Here is a 25,223-nt window from a genome sequence, read left to right as displayed (position 1 = left end):
TTTTTTTTTTTCAAAAGGACCCCTACTACAGCTACTATAAATCAGTGCAACTCCCTTGGTTTTTAAATTGATTTAGACCAGCTGGATTCTAAGAGCTTATCTATATGTCAATGTCTTCCTTTGCATCTCACCTTTCTTTTAGAAAACAGGGTTGTTCACATAGGCAATGCCTTCATATTTATTTCTGTGGGCACCAGGAGCATTGCTGACAATTTGTTTGGTTTAGATAGTCCTCTTCTTGGTATCACAATACTCCGTGGGGCATTTTGCCCAAAAATCACTAATTACACTTCACAAGACTCTTTTAACCTAATCTAACATGTGGAATGTGAGTCGTGGGGGCCACGCTTGCACACAGGGAGTAGCACTTTACTCAGGAAATGGGCTTAGTGATTCAAGATGAGTAAAGGTGGCAGAGGAGGCCTGTGAGCGAGCTGGATTTGCTCTGTGTCACAGGGCTCACCCCAGCACGGTGACAGAGCTCAGCAGGCCCTGCTCAGACATCAGACACACCGACACTGTTATCCTTGGGCAGCAGCCACACCACTCACGTCTTTAAACAATCCCTGGTTCACGTTACAGAACACAAAGGGGGTCATCTCACAGGGAAACAATTCCCTGTGCCTGGCACACTCAGGCACAAGGCACAGCCAGCAGGTACAAAAACACAGAGGACTTACTATGCTGGGCATGGATTGGTGTTGCATAGTTTTGTTTCAGTCAAGGGCTTCATCCTTGGGCCGCAAAGGGAGGTGTTGACTCGTACACGATGATCTTCCAAACAAATTGCTTTTGCTGTAATGTGTCCTGGGGAAGCATTCGAAAAAAAATTACACTACAGTAAACATTTATTCAAAATGTAAGAGAAAAAGTAGTAGGCAACAATTTTAATTAAACAAGCCCAAGCTCATCCTTGGTACAATTCCACTGACTTCAACTAACTAAAATAGGTTTTTATCCAGCAACATGTTTTTAACATTGATTTCCTGCTTTGTACTATTGCAGTCAGATGAAAATTTGAGTTATAAGCAGCATATTTGCAGAATCTTCCCTCAGCAAAAGTTAGTGATTCTTCAGATCTTAATTCTCTGCAGACACTAGCAGGGCTTGTTTAGAGCCCTCCTCATGCACTTACAAACTGCAAATAGACATTCTGCACACGTTTTACAGTATATGTTTACAGACTCCAGAATTCTGCAGGTTCCTCTACCTACACTCAATCTAGTGTCAGCATCAGGACAGGTTACAGAGAAGACTGCAAATGCCTTAAGAGATGAAGTGATTTTCTAGATTTATCTTTTAACTGAGATCTATCATTCACCTCACACATGGTTCATTTGGCACAGTGAGTCGAATTTGGAAGCACAGTTGTTTCCATCATTTTTATATTCATGCTGCAACCTTTTAAAGGGAAGGAAGAAAATACAGCTGTCATATTTTAGGGCTGCAGTGCTCCTGGTGGCTCTTTCTTCCATGAACTGTTTACTGAGATGCTGTGAAGTCTGACAACACTCTGGCAAGATATTCCTGAGGTTCACCTGGATGGACTATTTTGCCAATACAGGAGCACAGCGTGGCACTTCCTTCATTACCCAGTCCTGTTCTCTGGTATTAAAGACTTCCCACATGCCAGTTTTCTGCTTTCATTACTTTCACTGACAGAACATCCAGGATTCAGAAAAAACAAATAGATGGTCTGTGCAAAGCAAGAGGAACATGGCAATAGGAACTCCTTAGCTTATATGGAATTTCAGACTTTGACCTGGCAGCATTAAAATATTGGTAATTAAACAGTGAGAAGATTTGGTGCAACTTTCAGTGAAGGTCTTGATAATATCTTAGTCTTTTGTTGCTCTCCACAGATAGAATAGATTTTCCTCATTTTACCTAATTTACCTCGATTCAGGATCTTTCAATGTTCCCCAACTGCAACTTCAAAGCACATATTTAATTCCCACATTACTTCAACATCAAGATTATCATATGGATATGGATTGACCTAAACAAAAAAGACTGAGTCATAGTGACATGAATTGAGCCTGGCATGGATTTTTTTTTTTCTTTACTATAAAGGAAGTACAAAGGTACTTCATCTGTGTTCTAAATTGTCAGGTAAAAAAATAAGGACCAGGTGTTCGCTGTAACCCCCTGTATGTATCAACACACATTTGCAAAATTAAAGGCAGCTGAAGAGTTTGAGATGCTTTAAAAAAAATTAAACAGAAGAGGCTTGGCAATTGGAAAGTTACCTACCACCACCACAGGTAGCTGAGCACTCAGACTGCACTGTCACCCAGGAGTAGCTGTGTTTTCTGACAGATGTCTTGTTTTCAATGTTGGTTTTGGAAAATGTATATTCCCAAGCAATCCCAGGATTTTTGCCTTGTAACAGGATCTACAGAGGGGTATTTAGGGGTTGTTAAAAAAAAAAAAAAGGGAGGGAGTAAAAACAGCATTCTGTCAGTCTGAAGGAAGATGAGCTAAACATGATACAAACACAGTATACATATACACACCATGCTTGTGAAAGGATTTTTAGGCTGGCCATCAAAGCAATAAACACCAAAGTGTTGCTTGGACTTACAGCTGTCTGTAAAGGAGTGCAGAAACACATGGTCCTCCTGTAAATCAGGGGGCACCTGACTGGGTTGGTGAAGCAGCAATGCCTTCAGCACACATGGAATATCACCCAAAGGCTCCTGGCACTGCACTATTTGTGCTGCCCCCCGTGCAGCTCTCAGTGCTCTGCTCCTGGCCCTGACCCAGTTGGTCCCTGCACTCACTGGGAACCCACTGGCAGGGGCTGGAGTTTATCCACAGGAGATGGATTTGGGTTTTGGGGGTGGGAGACATTTCCTCTCTTTCACTAAGCAAAGTCCAGGCTGATCTTTCCACAATGACTTGTATGAAGGAAGAAGCTTTGCCCATTACGGAGGACTCAAAACACTTCACTACAAGAAGCAAAGCAGCAGGAAAGCTGTGTGGGGTTGGGAGCAGAGGTGGTTGGAGATGGCTTCCTCAGTTCTTGAGGCTGAGGGTATAAAACAGAAGTTTCTTTCTTGTAAAAAAACTCTCTTCTATGCAGAAAAATTTTTTATGCAGATAAATTTTGCTTGGAAGACCCTCAGCTGGTATTTTTCTCATGATGATTGAAGCTGATAAAGCTTCAGTCCAGGAGAGAACCTGTCCTTGAGTGTCTACGGAGAAAGGATTGGAAAAATCTTTCACTTCATGACTTCAGCATAATGTGTTAGGAAATTTTCAGAAAGTGTGATTACTGACTATAATAACAATCTTTGTCATTCAATTCAAGAGCCCAGCTCTCAAGGGTGTACTATTTTAGTGGTGAATTATATTGCAGTTTTCATGCAGGCAACTTTCTAAAATTCAGTTTTCATTTCAAGGCTGAATTATAATCAATGCAAGATGCACGAACATCTGACACACACCTAAATTTGGGGAGAAATTTCTACTTAATGACATTTATTTTAGAAACGTTTTGGCAGCAAAGTGCATTTATATTCATACTTAATAGAAACACTGCAAGAGTTTACAGTTACAGAGCTCTATGGATCTTGTCATACTAACATAAAGAGCAGGTGCAGTTAACCTCAGCTCCTAAATATGCTTTTTGATAAGCATTAGCATTTCAAGTATAATTCAAGTCTATGTTAATGATTGCCATTCAAAACATTAATAAAGTTAAGTTCACATGATGTCTGACCCGAGCACTTAAGCAATCCATATAAATAGAACTGATCTCTGTATAGACTGATTTCATAAAAAAGCAACTAACTCGCATTTATGTTGTTTGAGACACAGGAATATAATAACATTTTGAAACCTAGCCATGGGTTTTAAAGTATTCTGAAAATGTACCTATTGGAAACCAGAAATTGCCCATGACAGTGAAAATTCAGACCAAATTTACGTGACCTCCAGCTCAATAATGTTGAACACATGAAGGACCTGGACTGCATACTGTTTACTTCTGTAGAATAAAGAAAAATGGATGCTGTATTTTCCATTTTTAGTAGCCAAAGACTTGATTTCAGTCAGGGAACCTCAATAATGATCCAGACTGAGAATACAGCAATTAAGGCTTCAAAAGGCAAAATACTTCCAAAAGAATTGAAGAGTACGTGTCTCCTCAGGGCAGGATTCAGATTAGAAGCTCCTTCAAGCCCAAGTAAATGGAACTATTAGATGTGAATATTTTCATCTCACTCATCCAAGCTTAATTCATGAGCACCTTAGAATACCTGTGAGATTATGGAAGAAATAGATCTGAGAGTAGTTGCTGACCTCTTTATTTTTACTGAAAATTCTTGGTAGAAATGGTACGATGGGATCTGCTTTAGGGGTAAGTCACAGACACAGGTGTATCTCACAACTATTTTACAAGAACAGGATTAAAATTGAACACTCTGAAATTAGGAGAAGTTAGAATTGAGACTGCTGTGAAACTCCTCACTGCCCTGCAGGGATGCACCCCAAATCTCTGGATCTCCTGCTGGCTTCCCAGAAACCCTCTACCACGTTCAGTACTCCCAGCACATGGTACCCACTAATGAGCACATCACAGAGCTCCTATATCTGACTTTAGGCTCATTCCTCAATGTGTGGTTCTGTGTCCTTTTTGCTGTACTCTGTTCAAACCATTCCCAAGTGTAACTTTCTTCAGGACCTTTCTTTTCTCCTTGAATATTCATCACTATCTGATGTAAATGTTTTATAAGATTTAACAGCCCCTTAAGATGAGGGAAAACATCTCTTCTACCTAAAATTTTTATTTTTAGAAAGCTATCAGACTGCTGATAGCAGAAAGTCCAGCTCTGTTAAAACAGCTGTTCCACTTTGAATCTTGAACCCCAAGTCCATGGGCACTAGAGTTTCCAGGTAAAACAGGGTGCAATAACCTGTTCACTCTACTTTCTTCTCTCAAGGACAAATTGAGACAAATATCTAAAATGTAAAGTTTCAGAACATGTGCTTTAGGAAAAAAATGGGGGTTGTTAACTGTAGTAAGAATTGAGCCCTGGAAAACTATTCTTCAATTAAAACAATTCCTTCTTCTTACAGACCAGACCTCAAAATGTTTCAATTTGCTTTTACTCATCCAAAGGTCCTACGAGTCCAAGGTATTAGCACAGATCTCAGCATCTCAGGCAGCCAGAAACACTTTCTCCCATTTCAGTAGGTGCTCTGTGTTCCTTCAAGCCCAGAGACTGAAATTCTGTCTGGCCTTTTAATGCACAGTGTCAAAAGAGGAGGAGGTTTTGTCCACACCACAAAACCTCGTGTAAGGGTTAGTCCTCATCTCATTTCATTCTGACAACCGTCATAAAATTGTGCTGTGTCAGTGGCCAAAACCCCAGTAAAGTTTAAAACCTTTCTAATAAAAATATCTTGAAGCATTAGACTGAACATTTGTCTTCTGAAAGCACTCATTATTTTGTGACAGTAGAGGCAAGGAACAGAAAGAATGCATCCAGAACACAGAATTCAGAACAGGAGAAAGGGAGGATGAGAAGGTAAAAGCGGCAAAAGGTTTTACTCCTGTTAAAACTGTTTTCTCCTGATGCTTCACCTGAGTGTAGGGAATGAAGAGGAAATGATCTCGGACAAGTCAGAACAAGACACCTCAGTATCTATCACTTCAGAGAACAACCACACAGGGGTGTAAGGAACTCACAGCCTCCAGCTGGGTGAGTGCCTGGGGGGTGAACCCTGGCAAGTTGGACCATATGTATTTTAAGACCTTGGGCTACACCCCCTCCTTGCACATTGGGAAATAGCCACAATTATAACAGGCAGGTGAAGGGAACTTCCTCTCCATTTCCTGGCTGGCAGCCAAAGCTGGAGCCCCTTCCCACCCAGCAGACCGCAAGAGGGAACGTTTACCGAGCAAGAGCTGCACCACAGTCAGGTGTCTGTCCTCCTGTATCATCCCAGCTACGTAGAAAAAAGGTAAAATCAAACTATGGAATAGCACTGGAAACAAAATATTGCAGGGCACAAAACCATATGCTTTAAAGTCCCTGGCACTCAGCTGAAAAATAGTATATTATGTATAATGTTCAACCAGGTTTTCATCAGGAATGCAATACTATTGCAAAGTTGCAATTTTGCCAAAGTAACGAGCATATAAAAAGTTTTCTATCGTATTTTCAAACATTCATTATAAAGCCCTTTCTTAACAACCCAATAACTGAAGTCTGCATATTCAGCCAAGTTATCAGACCTACAAATTTGGAAAGACCTCCAGTGCTAGTCTACTTAACTGGACACATTCCAGCATCTTTTCAGCCAACTGGCATTTGCTCCCAAATTTACAGCTGGCAAACAACCTCCTTAAACATTTCCAGTTCCTCAATAGAACTGTTTAATGTCTACCTTTAACACACCAACCACCTGACTTCAGACACAACACTCAGCAGCTCTGACCGCAGGGCGCAGAGTTATAAAATTTACAGCTTCTTGAGTTGGAAAACCACAGGCTCTACGGCTGGAATCCGCCGGATCTATCCCCAAGAAAAAGAACTGTGGCTTTTGCTTAGGGCACAAAATGTTAAAACAATGGATAAATTGAACTCTCCTGAGTAAAGAACCTTTTCCTTTTGCTGCTAATTTTGATGTGAGAGCTAAACCAATAAATTCTCCAAACTAGCTGTGCATCTGCTCCTTTGTTTGAGATTTTATTTTTTTCCCATGGCCATCCTAAGTTTCCAGTATAATACCTCTATTTTGCAGGCAGATTTTTAAAGAGTCTACCAGTGTTGCTTTGTTATGATTGACTCAGTCCTTTTCAGGGTTTTTTACTGTAAGATGTGTATGTGAAGTTACTTGCAGCACGCTGAATTAAGACAGATTAATTTACGCAAGCTAAATTCCTCTTTCTTCCACAATATTTTGTCCAATGTACAGGAAAGCATACTAGTGCCTGGCTTGTAACAAGCCTAAAAAAGACTCATTAGGTCTGTGGAGGACTAACAGACATTTAGAAATCACTTATAGAGTGAAGATGAGCATAGAGAAAGGAGCCACATTCTGCATGTGCCCAATTTACAAAATGGGCATGAGCCCCAACTTTGAATCCCAGCATCCGTGGGAGCTTTTATCCGTGTCCTCAAATTGCAGCTACACTTCCTGGGTCAGTCCCATGCTTTGTAAGTCTTTGAAAATTTCTTTAGGGGGATGTAGCAAGTTAATCTGTCTGCATGAGGGCAGATGGAGAAGTTTGTGTGGAAGACAAGTGCCTGGTGTGCTCTGCTTGAGACCTGCAGCTTTCATCCCCTGTGGAAGTACACACTGTTCAATAAATATTGTAACATCCAACATCCTAAGCCAGATTCCGATTTCTCTGTTCAGTCAAGATTAATTCCATTGACTTCTCTGAATTTACTCTGGTTTCAGTAGGATAAATCTAAGCATGCAGCATATGGTGCTGGTGGAAAACTGCTTAAAACAAGTTTTAAAACAAGACCATTGTCTTGAATGGGCAGTTATTGGATGGGATCCTTGACAGTGGCTAACACCAGAGCTTCAAAGGAAAGTGAGAGAACACCTGTTTGGAAAGCAGTAAAGGAAGAATTACCCACTGAGTACTTAAGCCAAACCTTAAAACAAAAGGGGTTTTATCTCTTCAATATTTCTAAAGTAACTTTAAACACAATCCTAACTAAAAGCTTATGACAAACTACTGTTTTTCAAGAAAGTCCACTAAGGTCATTAAAAGGAAAAGAAAAAAAGAAGTATCCTTGAAAGGTCCTACATGATCTCATTTCTACTTCAGCTGTTTCAAATTTATCTTCGTTGTTATAGTGTCTCCATTTTTTCACTGTTCACATGCTAAATGTACAACCTTCAGGGACACTGTCCAGCTAATCTCTCCTCACTACAGGAGAACCCTTTTATCCATTGTATTGCATCAACATCTTAGTTCTCTTTAGCCTACTTTCTCTTTAGGGGAAATCAGTACAAATTTATCATCTAGTAGCTAATAATAAATGTAATCCTTTATAACTGCAACTTGGCTTTCTCCCAGTGGCAGCTACATCATCAGTAAAGCCATTCCACCTGGCCTCCTTTCTCCTGTTTTACTCTATTGATAAAGAGGAAGTGATATCCTGGATTTAATTAGACATATTCCTGCCTCGAAGCTCCATTCACCTTCTCTTCCCATGGATGTCTGCCTCTTTACAAAGCATCCTTTCCATCTGTTACTTATTGATGTCAAAATAAACTCTTTTTTTTTTTACAAAGATCTCACAATTTCTTGATTCAGCAAGACTGAGGTCAACTTCAGTGAGGACACTGATCCTGTCTCATCCTGGAAAACTTTACAGTGCTTTCTCAAATCCTATTTGACTTCTCAAATCAGTCAATTCTTCATCTGTTTACTGATAGCATGGAAAACCAAACTATAAAACTCCTGTGTTTCTAAGTCAGTTCATCAATCCCTGGCCATGGAGTGTTTTTCACACCCACATAATGGTTCAGTTTCTTTTGCTCTTTCAGAATCTCTCCCAGGATTTGAGTGAGTTGTGCAGGGTGAATATTTCCCCAAATGGATCTCACAAGTGAGTTCTGAGTTCTGTAGTGACAGAGCCCTGTGAGGGCAATGTCCCTTGGCCTCTGCCAGCCTCTTCTCCAAAGGATTTTGGTGCCCACTGGCAGCTCTTGTTTGCAAAGCTGGATAAACGAGTGATAAATATACTGATTGTTTCTCCCCAACTTAAATATTTTTCAGTTAACAGAAAAACACTGGCAAGGTCTTTAAATTGGAAGTGCTGACCTTGGATTACCTAAACCCAAATGACAGATAAATGAGTTGAATACATTCAACTACAATAAAAAAAATTTCCAGCTTATTTCTATTTAAGATGAGATAAATATTCTACAGAAACTGTATTTTAAAAGGCCGGTATCAATTTCTCATCCTAGATTAGCATCTAACTATCATATTTCTACCCCTCTGACCAGTGATTGTTATTTCATGTAATCTAAATTGGGCTATTTCAGGAACTGCCTTCTGAATCCATGAATATTTTTCATTTCAGCTCTTACTGGTTTATAAATACTCACAATCACCAAAACACTACTAATATTAACTTCAGAGGGGCACTGATACACCAGTTCTGAAGGACACCATTTTACCATTTTTCCCCTTGCTTCCACATGTGAAATGAATTCCTGAACAATCCAGAAAGGATCCTGAGGGATCCTAAAATCTCATCATGCATTTACCCCTCCTGTAGTTGTGCTCAGGAAATACCAGTCATACATATTTAATTCCACATTCACCTCACAATGTTCTCCTCCTCTTCTGAAAAATATTTAGCCACTATAATTTGTACTACTTCTCCCACAACCCGCTTAAATTACAGATTCACTGTCCTTTGTCTTTGCTGGTATGACCCATTTCCATAATTACATACACTTAATATACATAAATATATATAAATATATGTATGTGCTGGGGAGGGGTTTTTGTGAAATTCTAGGGTAAGTAAGAAAAGCACTTTTTATGTCTTTTTCTTGTCTCTTACCCATTTTTGAATAGTGTTGAGGACTTCAGAGTCTGATTAAATGATACGTGCTCAGCTGAACTACTGAAAAGCCTGATAGAAAAGTAGATGCTCAGGAACATACTGTACAAGAAAACAGAAATACAAACCATTTCACAGAACTGCAAGGCTGAACTTGTGGTATGCAAGACAATAGGGAACTTAAATATTTTTTTTCTTTCTTGTTTGCATCTCCTCCTTCTCTCTTAATACACGCTTCAGATGTCTCTTTCAAGAAAATATTTTGGAGAATGACTGCATTTCAAAGGAAGTGATTGCCTTCAGCGCAGACCTGCCAGACCTGCCTGGTCCCATCCTCTGCTGGGAATGCTGCTCCAAGGACGTGCATAACCTGAGCTTTCTGGATACACACAGACTGGTTTGCATGCAGAAACGAAGCAGAAAACCTGAGCCATTTGAGTCACCACACGAATGTGGAACGAAATTATAACCACGGAATGAAGCGGGCACAAGCTGTGCTAATCTGTCTTTCAGTCATAGTGGAATGGCAATAAATACAGCTACAAAACCTTATACTTTCTGCCCACCCGAATAATAAAAGTTCCTGTATTTATACATGCAATTTATTTACTCAATACCTGCCGTGTGCATTTTTACAAGGGCTCACACTGAAGTATTCTGGGGGAAAAAGAAAATATCAACAAACCTAATCTAGAAAAGAAGTATTAAATATCATTTGAATACAACCTAATTACAAAATGAAGAAAAAGAATCTAAAGATTACAGGAAGAAGTTGAGGTCCAAACCCTGGAAAACCTTATCTTATCAAAACCTTAATTGAATAAAAAAATTGCTGGCATGACTTTTCCCGTATGCTTCTTTGAAAATTACAGATGAGATAAAAATGAAAACAAAGCTACACTGTATTATGCTTAAACACTCCTTTTTTCAGCCTTCTATCAGTTTCTGGTATTTATAGTGGAAGTAGGATTTGTTTCATTATTACTGCTCCAAGCAGATCTTCAGCAATACGTGTGTTTTCTCATCAAAGTATATTTTCTTCAGTTTTCATTGGCATTTTTGAGTCTTAGAGTTACTGGTGAATCATAATTAATGCAGATCTCTGAATACAAAACTTGGCATTTTATTTCACAATTCGGCTTGTTGAATGTTGCTTTAATTATTAAAAGGGAAAAAACCTTTAACTGCAGTTCATAGATATCCATAATTGGGGAATACATAACAGTAACATTTTCAGTCAGAATCCCTAGCTACCAATGCCAGTGGTGTAGGTATTTCAATAAAAATACAAGGGAAGCTTAAATAAGCTCTGAAAGGAGAAACAGCCTCCAGTTAAATGTTACATCTTAATAAAACAGTTTAGCATAATTTGATAGGATGAAAATAGAAGTGTTATTTGGCATTAAAATTTTTTTCTTTAATCTTTATTCTGCAAAGTATGTGCAGAATATGCAGCCAAGTCGTCTTGCAGGAGATTTATTATTCATACTTTTAACTCCATAATAACACAGCTCAAATCTACTTTGTGTTATGACAAATAAGATTCCTGAGAGCTCAGCTTAACATTTCACAGTATTTGTAAGTGTGGTTGTTTCTCTGGTGTAAGGCTGTTTTAGAGCTGATTTGCAGTCAGGGGAGCATGTCTGTAACTTTCAGACCAAACTCTTCCTTGGACTAAAGGAAGATCCCTGCTAACACACATACCCAAAATGAAATTTCTTCAATGGAGAAAAATGTTTTAAAAAGGCATTGAGAGTTATGATGGCAATTTGTGCAAATACACACCCTTTACCCACGTCAAACTGTCCATTCTAAAACATGTGTTCACCCTGAAGTGCTTTAACATGTGTTCATGGTCCATGGCCCTCAGTGGCTCTTAAAGCCACGTTTAAGTACATTACTCAGTCAGTATGAATAACAGTAAAGCTCTTCAGCATTCCAAATAAACACTTTACTGGATACTTGTGAAAGTTTATGCAATCCTTGAAGGATATATTTCATGTCACAATCTGTGCTTGTTCTCTCTCTTGGTTCAGCAGAAGCAAGCTGGGTAAGGAGGTGGGATGGAGAGATCTGGGCTCCCTGCTGAGGCTGCAGGGAGTGGATTTCAGTGACAGGGATAGGGGATGGGGGGAAGGACTGCAGGATGCTGCCTCAGACAGGGGGTACAGCATTCGCTCCCCTGCTCTCCAGGTGCACTACACCAACCTGAGTATTGCTGGAAGGGGTGGGAAGGAACTGAATCCCTTCTGGAGAGGACTCCTTCCTTCTCACAGGGAAGGAAGGATTCATAGAACAGACATAACAGCTGAGTTACAAAGCCAAAGACCTGTCAGAGCTTTCCAATAAAGCAGGCAAACTAACAGAGCTAACAGGGAGCAAAGACTTCAGTGATTCAGCCAGAAATGGACCCTCAGATGTTCTGCTGCATTTTAAAAGAAAATCTAGTTAAGTAAACCAATGCAGGAAGAGATTATCCTTAGAACAGCAGCAGTAGTGGCCAATTTCGAAATTGTAAAACTGGAACAAACAATGTAAGTACCAAATTTCCTTTCTACTAACTATAGTTTCAACACAGGACATCTGGCAGACAAAGCAGGTGATACGAATTTGATTGTGAGATAAACATATATAATAAAACAACTGAATCAAGGGAAATTCTACAGGAAACTATGTGTGGTACTTTGACTGTGTTCCAAGGTGGATGTGAAAATTGCTCCATGCACCTGCAGTTTCAGAAGCATTATTTGAACCTGTTACCATTGAGTTGTTGACATAATGTTACATTTAATTTTTACATTATTGGGTTTTATTGTATACCACGTATGGGATGCATTTATAATCTCTATCACCATCGTGCAGCAACTGAGAAATGACGCTGTATGTGTGTTTTATGCCCTTTCCTTTTCCCTGAGTTTGTGACAGTTTACTAAACTCCAGACGTTGATAAAGCAGTGAAAGGCCTTTCAATCCAGCGGGACCACACAATTAAGCCTGAATGCTATCGTGACTCAACACTATTCTTTAATCTTGCTGAGAGCTCCAGTGCAGAGCTCCAGCTGTCGTTATTAATTCTGTAATGGACATCAGGGGAAGAATAAACAGAAGAAATCTTACTTCAAAGACCAGCGTCTCATTAGTCGGTCCCGCGGCATAGAGACTCTCTGGACGGTTAAAAGAGCGTTGATAATCAAAAACTGTCCCAGCAAAAGGGAACTTTCCTGGCCAGTCAATTGTCCAGTCCCCTGTCAGATAGTACTTTTTGCCCAGGTTTCTGACTGCAAGGTAGCTGGTGGAGATCTGCAGCTCCTGGAGGTGGATACTGCGCGCTCCGGCCGGGACCGTCACCACCGTGTAGTAGTCTGGAAGGAAAGAAGTAAGCAACGTGTTTGCAGCTGTCATACAGACAGAGGTGGCTTATCATCTGTGAGCCAATCTGAAATTACTGCAGTTTAATTAAGACAGCTGCTCTGGTCCACCAAGTTTTCACAAGGAAAAACCAGTTCTGATTTTAACCCTGCTACGTTATGGAGCCTGCAATCAGAGTAACTCTGAGATATTTCAATCCCTGAATTTTTTCTTTGTGATTAAAGACAAGAAAAATCAAGTTCACCTTAGAAAAATGCAGAACACACTAAAGGTGGCTCCACTGTAACTGTTTTACCAAGTTTTCCTGGTAGTTCCCTACAGCAGTTGAAAGGTACTGCTACCATCACAGACAAGATCCACTGGGATGCACAGAGCCTTCACAAAGCCCTGGATACCACAGGATCTCCCTGCTGCCAGCCAGTGCTCTATTACTATATCCTGACCAATTTCCTGGCCTATATTACTGCAGTATTGACATGTCTTATGATCAGAAGTAAATGGACCCTCGAAATACCCCCTTGGGTACAGAAATCTTATCTTCATTTTATGCCTGAGAAACTGCAGCACAGTGAGATTACTTCCCAAGAAGCCTGTGACAGTTCCACTAAAGAAAAGTCCACCTCCCAGTGACTGGATCTTCCACTGAATCAGCTGGACAGCTTCCAGGCAACTTAATTTGAAAATAGACACGGAAATACTGTCATGTTTGGCGTTATGCTCTGTATTGCTTTTTATATGTTCTACACTCCCACTGCAGTCAGAGCTGCTGACAGCTATTTTTTTACTTGTCTGAATACTAAAACCTCTTTTAAGAGGAAATTCACACGTACAGGGAAAATGTGGCTTAAGAAACAAGAGGAATGCTCAACTGACCAAGACTTACTCTCATAGCTTTTGTGTTACCAAGAAACAGGAGAAATGTGAACTCTCCTCTCACTCTCCCTGTGATTTTCAGCTCACATCTGGACCCTCAGCCACTGCCCAAATGAGCAAGGAGTCAAATATATTACATGGGGATAGAGCAGAGCAGTGAGTTGATGATCATGTGGAACAGTTTTCCTTACCATTAGCTTTGTGCTGGATCAAGTATTGGCCTTTAAAGAACTTGCACGTTGAATTATCTCCTTTACAAACTCCACAAGCATCCAATACAGCTTTGGAACCAAGTCCATGATCACACCCTACTTGCTGCAACCAAAAGGCACAAGTGAAGGACTCAGACACAAGGGAATTTGAAGAAACAGCTGCATTTTCCATAAAGGAGTCAACTGCCCACTTAAAAAAAAATAGACAATAGGATTGTAAGAAACTTAATTTTATCTTACTTCACATATTCCATCAATACAAACATCAAAATTATTTGGAGAACACAGAGTTCCATCCTTCACTTTGCTGGACATTGCAAAGAAAAAGTCAAAGTCTTCAGCTGTGCAGTACAATTTACATCTGTCTTCCTCTGGGGAAAAACAAACAAACAAAAAAGGACAAGGAAGCATCAGCAGACCTGCAGCACAGTTTTAAAGGAAAAAAAAAAAATCACCTTGCTGTTGTTTCATGTGAATCCTAAAGGACAAGCTACAAGGATTAATTGTGTGTGGAGACATCTTAGGACACCAAGATGGGCAGAAATAGAATTAAACAGAGTAGCTTATAATATGCTGTATTATATTATATTAAAAGCACACGTGGGTTTGCTTGTCTGCACACAGAACCAAGAATTCAAACCCAGCTTGAAAAGATGCACATTGCCTCAGCTCTGCTGCTGTGCCCTGATTTCAGTTCCACAGGTTCAAACTACATTTTTATTAGGAGAAATGGGAGACTGTAATAATTTTATTTGAAGTTCGGTTAAAATTTGGAAAACGTATAACACGGTAAAATGATCAGCTGAAAATTTTCAGCTGAAAGCTAGGATTGAGGCCAGATTTCCCCCTGCTAAAAGCATTTTCCCTCCAACAAATCCCAGCCATTGTCAAATTTCTTCTTACACATGGATGGTGTGTTATGCTTATAAAGGGCTGGTTAATTCTGCACAGATAAAACCAGTCATGCAATCGTAAATATTATCACAATTTTAATACAAACAGTAAGTGCAACAAATAAAACGCACAACTAAGTTTTGAAGAACATGAAACTGGATTCAAAATAGTATCTTTTTATTCTTGAGTCAGCAGCTGGATTTCCAATAGCCCTTTTTTAGAGAGGAAAAGCACCTGTAACACTTTTGAAAACGAGCTCATGTTTTCGGGTCTATAAATGTAGATCTTGGGGGAGATTTTTAAAGCAGCTGAGAGAGCAAGGACAGGCATTTTCAAGTCCAGAGTCACTTGGGGGACACCTCACTTTGGAAAATTACATGTATTGTCCCTAATTTTAAGCTCCTTTTACTAAATGCAGCCCCTACCTTTAAAACCAATGTAGGCCACCTTTATTTCTATTAAGCTGTGAAATCATTTTACTTCTTTCCTCTGTTCACATTGGCTGTTAGGACACAGGTTTCTAAATACCCAAAAAACTGTCTGCAAAGACTTTTGAAAACAATATAATCAGGCTATCAATGAAAGTTCCATGTACTTGTATGTGTACTTGTATATATATGTGTATATATATTTAATTAGATACTTATTATCATCAAAAGCAAATTTGTACAGGTGCTAAACAAAGCAGCTACAATGTGATATAATCCACACACTTTTATTCAACGATTTGCAGCTACAAACTGGGCTTTCAAACCGGAGAAAATGTTTGTTTTCTCTGATAAAAGTGAATACTGACTCAAAATACCCACAAAATTAAGATGCATAAAGTAAAAATAAACTTGCTTGCACAAAGAAGAATAAATAGTTATTGAGATCTGAACTTGATAAAGATCTCTTAGCAAAAGATGACTTTAAAAAAATGTATGCCAGTACATTGTTTGTTTTTCCACTTGCCATGGGACTATACCAGCAGAAAAGTCAAAAGGTTGACTTGCTGTTACGTTTTGAAATCTGAGAACATTCCAAAGGAAGGAAGATTCTGGTAGTGTTATTGTGGAAGCTTACATTTCCCATGCTGAAAAACCCATGGAAATTGTTTTGGTTGGGTTTCAGACTAACCAATATAACATAAAATGAAAGAGGGGGGCAGCAACAGCCAGGGAGTCACACTAAGGACAAGGATTAGGATTCCCAACCCCAATCAGTTCTGCATGTCCCCACAGGATCACACAGGAGGCTGGGTTCAGCTCTGCCAGAAAGCAAACACATCTCAAACCAACCAACTGGCTGTGTGTGTTTGCTTACACGGGGTCATATTTGCCCAAAGAACACGGGTGAATTAGGGCTCCCTGTGCCTGTGTGTCCCTCAGAGAGGGGCACAATTACCTTCCACTTTGGTGTACGGCTTCCACTTGTAGTACCAGCCCCGGAAGGGTTTGCTGTTGTACTCTGCACACTGCTGGGCACGGAAGTCCAGGCTGTTTGCTGGGCAGGGCTGGTGGTTACACAGCTGATAAACACGACTGGAACCTTGGCAGAATTTGCCACCATACTGTGGCCTGGGGAAAAAAAAAAATAAAAGGAGAAAAAAATGATTTTTTGCAAAATGTCCTTTTTGTGTGATTGGCATGTTACACGTGTATGAGAATACAAAGAACAGCACTGGATGGACTGTCCTGGGAGATCAGTATTTCTTACATGGGCCATTAATTTTCATGGTTCCTAAAACCAAGCAAAGCAGTTGCCATGAATTATCTTCTTGGATCACTGCAAACTCAGCAAAGATGCAACCATTGAGGTGAGTCATGTTTTCAGTAATTTAAATTTATAGGGCTATTTGGTATTGGCCTGGTTCAATCTTGTTATAGAGCTATTTTTACTCTGCTGTAACCCAGGAACATGTGCAAAGAATTATCTATTGCAATTAGAGTTAATAAAGGATAACAAAACACTGGTCAAACATAAAGAGAATGAATGATTACATTTGCTTGTTCATTTCTTTTGTAAACCGTTTTGAAAAAATGTTCTTTTAAACACAGGAAACAAAGACTGTGCATGGTCATGCTGCTTTAGGAAAATGCTGGAATTCAGGGATCATTTTAAACATGTCACATCCACTTCAGCAAACCTTACCTGGGCATTTCCCTTCATTTTGGACAGAATGGAAAGAGCTTATTCTATTACTTTGCTAGTATCTTACATTATTTGAATACTAATTTTTTAACTCTTTCATCTGGGCACAGGCACTGTAAAAACAATGCAAAATGCAAGAGCTGCACTTTTCAACTTAGGAATTCACTGATGTCACCTGGGCAGTTTCACAGTGCTCAGATACACATCTGCAAGTCCTGAGCCAAATCTTCAAAACACCAAGTTCTAGGAACTGCTCGTTGTATTATATGACTCTTGCATCAAGTGAAAAGAAATGTACCAAAGCTGCACTAGCACTCATTTATATAATGATTTTTTAAAAATTAGGGAACATACACACTTGGAAGACAAGCTATAAACTTCCATGGACAGCTTGCCTATATTACAAACAAGGAAAAAAAGCTAGAATAATATAAAAGATATTGAAAAACAGTAATATATTAACTAACAATATAAATTTAAAATAATAACAGTATAAAAGACATTTGCAATGTATTGTTTGTTTATATCCCTAAACACTATGTTATAACTATTCCCCACACTCAAGTATCCCATGCAACCCTCTTGACACGGTCATGCCTTGAGTAACATGGAGACAGTTCAGTGGAACATGGAGGAGAAAATCCAGGTGCTTCTGTTTGCTTTATTATAAATTTTAACCCTCCTATGTCTAACCCTCTAACCAAGCTGGGACTTGCTTTTTTATGTTTTGAATCGGCTGTGAATACCCAGTATCTGCCTTTTCCAGAATTCTGGGGGGAAAAAACAGTCTTTCAGAGGAAGAGATGGAAACCCACCTCCTGCTGTATTTAAAACTGGGTTAAAGCAAAATGTGCTGTGGAAAAAAAACCACACAACTTCCCGTGATTTTTCTTGAGGCCACCTGCTAGCTACTGACGCTGGGTATAATGGTGAAAGTCTTAAAATAAAGTCAAACTTTCTGTCCTAGTTGGTGGCAATTCAGTCTATGAAGGGTTGGGAGGATATGAAACATCAGTGAAGTAAGGGAGTATCTATGTTGACTTTGTGCAATTGGTGAGAGCTTCGAGTTAAGGCAGCCAAACCCTTGGGTCCTGACTCAATTCTCTACAGACTTTCTTTACAGCTTCAGCACATGTAAGATTTTTTACCTCCTTCAGCCCCAGAGAACAAATCTGCTCTAGTGTAAGGAAAAGAAGCAAACTCCTTCCAACTAAATGCCACCAAACAAGCAATATAATAGAATTATTTATGGCTTGGTCATGATTTCTAGCTGCACTCTTGCATTTGAGGATGGGATAAAATTCCCTCAAACTAGGGAAGCTCTGAAAGAGGCATTCTGTTTCCCAGCTCTGTTACAGCATTTTAAAATTACAGTACACTCCCATTACTGAAACTGTTGGCTAGAGAATGATGGAAACTTCCCCACCTTCATTTTTACAAACAAGATGTCAGTAAGAGTTAAGTAATTCACAGGAAACTAGATGGAGATCCACAAACCCAAATTTCTGAGGCAAGATTATTATCTACACTGACAAAATCACAATTTTTGGGGGATGTTTCTACCACCAGTAGATTTTGAGTTGACTGCCTCCAGAAACTGTTCATGGAGCCACCCTTACAATGGAATGCCTTGCACACGGAGGGTATTCCAATATTTTTACAGTGGTACTGTGCTCCTAATCCAGACACAGCCTAAAGCTTTCATCCCTCTGTGGACTCCCCAGTGCTGGCATACACAGGTTGACATGCATGAGGCCTTGCTGAGGATAATTGGAAAAGGGAGAAGTTTAGTGAGAAAGGCCAGCAGAAAAAAACCCAATCTCCAAAGATGGATTTGGAAAAGGACTATAAATGCAAAGATGTAAATACTCCACCTCACATAAGATTCAACTATTAAAATGCTACAAGAGCAGCTTAAATTAATCCTGCGGTGTCCTTCTGAGGGCAGACTTTATGTGATGTGCTATTCACTGAACACAACATAGAGAGTGAGAAATCCTGGAATTCATCTGATCAAGGGAAGTATTTTATGCAATATCAAAGGAATTGAGACATCGAAATTCTGGACTCCCATTTTTTTCATGTTTTGTAATCATTTAAATTCAAGTAAGAACAATTCTGCTCATATTGTGGCTGTATTAGGATAGTGTCACGAAGCTACTTTATTCTGCATTAATCTGAAAGGTCCACAAGGTCTTTCACAGTCGTCATTTTTCAGAAGCATTTTAAATGGCATCATTACTTTGCATCAGTTTACATCTGCATTGTCTGTAATCACTGTTACAGATATTGTACCCTAAAGACTAAAATGTGTTTGAGCAGTTTTGATTGCATACATGCCTATAACTCCATTCTGCTCTTGCTGAACAATGCACTATTGTGAAGTGGTAGGATGCAGTCCCACAGATATGATTTAGGTATTAATTTAAATCTCTCGGGCACTCTTCAGGTTCTTTCCCAGCTAAATTATGCAATCAATTTCTATCTTGGAAAAGCACCTCAATTGTAAAGTGTTGTGGTGTATGAAAACCAGATCCATGAAATTACACTGTGACAATTTACAGAAACATAATGATTTTAGCAAATCTGCCCAGCTCTGTGCACTACAGGTGACCCCCACGGGTGTTTGTTGGTGTGAATTTGTGCACAACTCTGGTGGCAATTCCAAAGCCATACCCAAAACTGTTGTGGGTGTTGCCACAAGGGCTGTCTGCAAATTGGCCAGAGAAAGGGAATTGAACTGGTTGGATATTATTTGCAAGAGGAGAATTTCACAAACACACACAGGTAACAAGACTTTCCTACACAACAGCCTATGTAGTTCACCTGTCTTTAAGTTTCTGGTAAGATGGGTGACCCTTAAAATCACGAGAAACTGAGCTATTTCCCTTGATGTTCATAAGAATTCACTCAGTTCTTCATAGATCCACACCCTTTGTTCTTGTCTCTTACAGAAATTTCATTATTTGTCATTTACAAAATTTTGCTGTCCAAAATCGTCTATGAAACTTTTGAACAAAATAAACATTAGCTCCTACACAAATCTGGATTAGGAAAAGTGAAATAAATATATCACATATAAAATAATATACATATATGTACTGAAACACATAAACATCTGAAATATGTTTCAGAAGCTCAAAAAGAAAGGAATCATTATTCTGTGTTTCTCTGTTGTTACAGAGGTGAACAATGAACAGGAACTAGGCTGTAAATCGTTCCATGTGGTGTAACACTGAAAATGGATGGTATTATTTTTCTTATTATTCCACATTTATACAAAATGCTGTGATGGGAAATACAGGTACTTGGATATTTGAGCACTGTTGTGTGGCTTAGTTATAGTCCTGTCCTTCCATCACTGTAACTGAGAGAATTATACTATCTTGTCTCTGCTCTGAGTTATCACTAATACAATGAAATTAAACCTGGTGTAAACAAGATCCAGTTCTGGCATCAAGCTGACTTGGTTACATTGAGCCTTGCATCAGTTTTTACTTATATTAGAACAGACAGAATACTCTGACTGCAAGTTCTAAATGCATAATGCTACAGGGACTGACACACCTCATTTTGAAGAGCTTCTCTTTGAAGACCTTAGAAATCCTTACCAGTTATACCAGTGCACCAAACTGAACCATTTCCATGACTGGACATTCCCCTGTAACACCAGGAGAGCAAGGGAGGGTTTATGAATAAATGCAAAGAACAGTGAGCACACATACAAATTTAGCAAGGAAAACAGGGACCAAAAGAGGAAGACCAAAATATACATATTGATACTCTCAGGCACATGGTGTGACTCTTGGGGATGGTCCTGTGCAGGGCTAAGAGTTGGACTCGATGATCTTGTGGGTCCCTTCCAACTCAGCATATTCTGTGATTCTGTGAGATATATATATATATATCCCCTGTAATTGAGACCCTGCATTCTCTTGCTAAGCAGCTTAATAAAAGAAACTATCCAACTAATTTTATTTATCAAAATATACTGAGAAACAAGAGAAAAGGTTGAGAAAATGCTCTGCTATGGATCTGCAAAAATTGGCTTGACTGAGGGTAATAAAGGCTATTTTAACTAACTCACATTTTCCTATAACATAGTATATGAAGCGTGGATATTATTACTGCAGCACTGTATAGTAGGTGTGAGGCTTCTTTACAGCCTCATATAAACTGTGTCATATTTTCTCTGTTTTTTATTACTCCAGTTTAAATGCTGTTTTTATTGTGTGCAATGAGGAGTACATGTGTCTATGCCTGCCGAATTTGAGTATGAAATAAAACAGTGACATCCTTTTTTCTCCTGTAAGTTGCACTGAATTGAATACTTGGGAAAGATGCTGGTCAGATAACACTTTACCTCTACTTTGAAATACCATTATAAGGAATAGCAGCATTTACAGTGATAAGAAATCAATTAGATGCAAATACCAGAAATGTTTCATGAGTTAGCACACAATTCCAGGGTTCAGCACTTTTAGTCTGACCCACGAAACATAAAAGGATGCCAAGAACATGACAGACATACAAAGACATCTGTCTACAACCATTTTGATATTGACTTTAAACATTTTTGGTTTATTATCCTGGATAATATGATCTCATTAGAAGCCTTAATAGCTTTTAAGACCTTTTCCCCTTGCTCTTAGACTATTAGGTGTGAATATGTCTGTATGGTGCTTCGTTACTTCTGCAGGTATTTCATGAAATGTAGTGTCACAAAATAAAAGGACAAAGTCAGGCTGCAGATGTTCTGTACTCCAGCAAGTCTCCAGACAGCCACTGCTTTCTAGCACCAGGACACAGTTGTGTCTTCCAGACACTGCCTGGTCATACTGGACATGGAAAAAAGGTCATACAAACATATCCACACACATTATTCCCTAAGGAAACGGACTCTGTTAATGTATTGTTCTAAAAACATAGACAGTTAGTATAAAAATAATACCTTTTCATATCTATGTCTTACTTTGGATTATTGCAGTGTCTTTCTTGGTACGTGACCCCACCTCCACAGGAGCGAGTACACTCTGACCATTCGGCCCAGGCTGACCACTGGCCATTCACAGGCTTGGGGCCATGATCCCCGTATTTCACACACTGTCCTCTTCGACACCACTGCCAAGGGAATGCCAAAAAACACCCCATCAGAGTTAGCACTACTTAGTAAATGTAAAACGCTAAAAATCCACATTTAAAATCTCCAGTGCTTGACCAAAATAAACATAAGGTCACCCACAAGGACCCTGAAGCAGGACATTGCTCCATACAATGGTATAGGTAAGTAATGTCCTAAAATTTTTCCAAGTTCTGAGTTGAAGATCTCTGAGGTACAAAATTTTCAAAAGTGTTCTCTTGGAGAGTGGTTTTTTGGCTCACTCTTCCCAAGAAAAATCCATCTTATTTTATGGTCCTGTGCTGCAGAGCCTCAACATTTCCCATGTAATTTACAAACAGCCTGCTAGAATTTCTCCCTTTTATGATTCAATTAGGAAAGACTGCACAAAGAGAAAAAGCAAAATAGAACATTTGTCAGTAACCTGAAAATCAAAACAGTGTTCTACTGGGAGAAACATTACAAGAAAAGAAAATATTTTGGGTAACTACAGATGAGAGTAAATTAGAAGGTTCCACTCAAACAAATAACTCAAACAAACAAACAAGATGAGAGGAAATACAAACAAATAAAATGAGAGTAAATTAGCAAGTTTGGCTCAAACAAATAAGTGCTTTTAGTGGAGATCACTGTTGCCAATAAAAAGGCATAATGGCCTTAGTCTGTATAGCAAATATTACAGCTTGAGGAATGCTCACATCAGAGTGGAATTTGAAGCACTGATCTGACTTCTGTTATAATTGATGTATTTTCTAAGTGATTTAGATATGCCAGAGATACCTTATCCCACAGCTCCGTGGGAGAGGCATCACACCTGCCATCAGACAGGTACCACTGTGAGCACCCGTCCTGACTATGCATCTCAAGGGAAGCTTTTACAGAGCAATCTGGATGCTCACAACAGCAAATCTGAGGGTGTATGGATAAAACTGGCTTTGATGGGAGCTTGTATTTGTCCCAGTACAGTCTAAAGCCACGTTGGAATGACACTGTTGTATTTATAAAACAACTCACCATGCTTATACCACAAGCTGTTCCTTCTGCTGCAGGCATGAACTTTGTCTCACACCTGTGCCCCACTTTGTGACACCAGAGAGATTTGCATATATCCTGAAAAGGAAGAAACACTCACTACAGTACTCATGATTCCCATTATTTCCTGGTGTTTAGAAAGATTAAAAAATGATACATGCCTTTGCTACCTTAAAAGACATACAAATAAATTCCTGAATTCAGAAAAGCCCTGGTTTAAGGTTCATAGCACAGTCATATCCTGTACATTGCCTTCTTGTTTATGCACCATTTCACTATATATTTTTAAAAACTATTTGAGTGTGAGATTATAACAGAACAAAAACAGTGTTAAAAAGCTCAAGGCAAAGTTCATCAGGTCTACAGGGACTATATATAATACTGTGAAGACACAAGATTTTCTAAACCACACAAGATATCTGGAAAGGCAGCCTGTGCATAGTGCTGTTCACTCTCTCTTCTTTGTCTTAGCTGTAGAAGAAACACAGCTGCCATCCCCTGATAAATGTAGTTAGCATAAAATAAATCAAAATACTCCTGGATAATAAAAGAACTAAAAGAAATTACGATACTTCTTTTCAGAATGAGCATCCCAGATTATTTAAAAAAACGCCTTCTCTGAAGAGATCAGTAAGGAGTGTAACAGTCGCTAAAATAATGATTTAATCTAAATTAATCCTTCATCATGAAGTCAAGAATATTTCGTTGCTCTAAAATAACCCTATAGATCTCTTCCAGACTTTTTGCTGTAAAGGCACAAAAGTAAAACACAAGAAAACTTAGTCCTTCTTACCCCCCACCCCACACAAGCTTTGATCAAAACTGCTAATTTCCCTTAGCATAGCAGGCACGGGCCCATGGCTCACATGCATTCAGCTGCACTCCTTATGACTCCTGGAAAGAACACATTTCCTTCTGAAACTCCCCCGGGACTGTGATATTCCTCAAAAGAGGCCAGTACCTTCAAAGCAAATTGCCAAGCAAGATAAGGCAGGGAAACAGCCCAGGCCCCTGAAGAACACTGTATTACTTGTACTTTTTCAGGGTACGTCAGTTCTCCAATGTCATTTAACTTCTCAAAAGTATATTGATAGGTACCTTTACAAAGCTGAGGTTGCATAGTTTTGCTTTCATTCCAAATTGCCATTTGCACTGGGTATCAGCATCATAGATCTGCCCTGGCAGTTTGTCAGGGTATTTATACTGTCCTGTTTGCTTAGGTTCATCAATCAGGCAGGCAGCTTGAGCTGTACTATAATGAGAATGTAAATTAATCATGACTATGATCTTTATATCAAAATATTTTAATTTGCTACAGACCAGCACAAATACATAATATGGTATACAGTACCTTTAACTAGTTTTAGAGGTATGCTCTGAAATGAGAATATCTGCTCGCAGGAGCCAAAAGATCTTGACATCTTGTTGGTAGCCTGACCTGCAAAGTTTTAAGGAAGCAGGAATTTCCAGGCTTTGGGACTGTTGTGACAACAAGAAAGAATGATGTCAAATTCTTTTCCTCCCTTTATTCCTGGGTAACCAAGAGCAAGGTGACCTAGTCTGCTTCTTTCCCTTAAATGGGTTCCCCAAATCAGGGATCCACATAATCAGCAGACACACTGTCCCACTCCAGAATTCGCTTTCTGTGCATTGACTGACCCGTGACTTTTTAGTTTGCAATTTTCTTCTGTACTCAGAATATGTTGCATCACTGCAGCAGGAAAAAAATCTCCAGAACTCTGTTACCTTTCCTGGCTGCTACTCAGCGATATTGACTGGGAATTCAAGGATCAGACCCACAGAACAACTTAGATGCCTGATTCTCACTCTAAGGAATTAACTTCTAAAATGCCTGTGTTGCTCTTGGTCACAGCACTGCCTACACATTCTTCAGTAATTGTGTAGTCTACCCGCATATGACAAAAAAAAAATAAGGGAAAGTTTAATTTAATGATGAATTAAACACTGACTGAAAAACAGTTCCTTTAAAAGCATCACTGAGTTATGTCAACATGCTGGAGAAATAATTGGCATCTTTCT

At 39.2% G+C, this 25,223-nt stretch overlaps 1 protein-coding gene across 2 annotated transcripts in view; it reads right to left on the bottom strand.

The window, feature by feature from the left end:
* Positions 1-679: 679 nt before the first annotated feature.
* ADAMTS18 (ADAM metallopeptidase with thrombospondin type 1 motif 18) overlaps positions 680-25,223 on the bottom strand; it is a 63,567-nt gene continuing 39,023 nt past the window's right edge. For both annotated transcript variants that reach the window (XM_017839143.1, XM_017839144.1), the window contains exons 10-18: positions 24,282-24,435; positions 23,166-23,261; positions 22,005-22,153; positions 16,286-16,458; positions 14,246-14,376; positions 13,985-14,108; positions 12,669-12,913; positions 2,254-2,395; positions 680-807 (exon numbers count right to left, since the gene is read on the bottom strand). In XM_017839143.1, the coding sequence (XP_017694632.1) occupies positions 680-807; positions 2,254-2,395; positions 12,669-12,913; positions 13,985-14,108; positions 14,246-14,376; positions 16,286-16,458; positions 22,005-22,153; positions 23,166-23,261; positions 24,282-24,435 (1,342 nt within the window). The remainder of the gene's footprint in view (positions 808-2,253; positions 2,396-12,668; positions 12,914-13,984; positions 14,109-14,245; positions 14,377-16,285; positions 16,459-22,004; positions 22,154-23,165; positions 23,262-24,281; positions 24,436-25,223) is intronic.

Source organism: Lepidothrix coronata, unplaced genomic scaffold, assembly GCF_001604755.1.
Source record: "Lepidothrix coronata isolate B3197 unplaced genomic scaffold, Lepidothrix_coronata-1.0 Scaffold379, whole genome shotgun sequence".
Classification (NCBI taxonomy): domain Eukaryota; kingdom Metazoa; phylum Chordata; class Aves; order Passeriformes; family Pipridae; genus Lepidothrix; species Lepidothrix coronata.
This window is presented reverse-complemented; position numbering and strand designations above follow the sequence as displayed.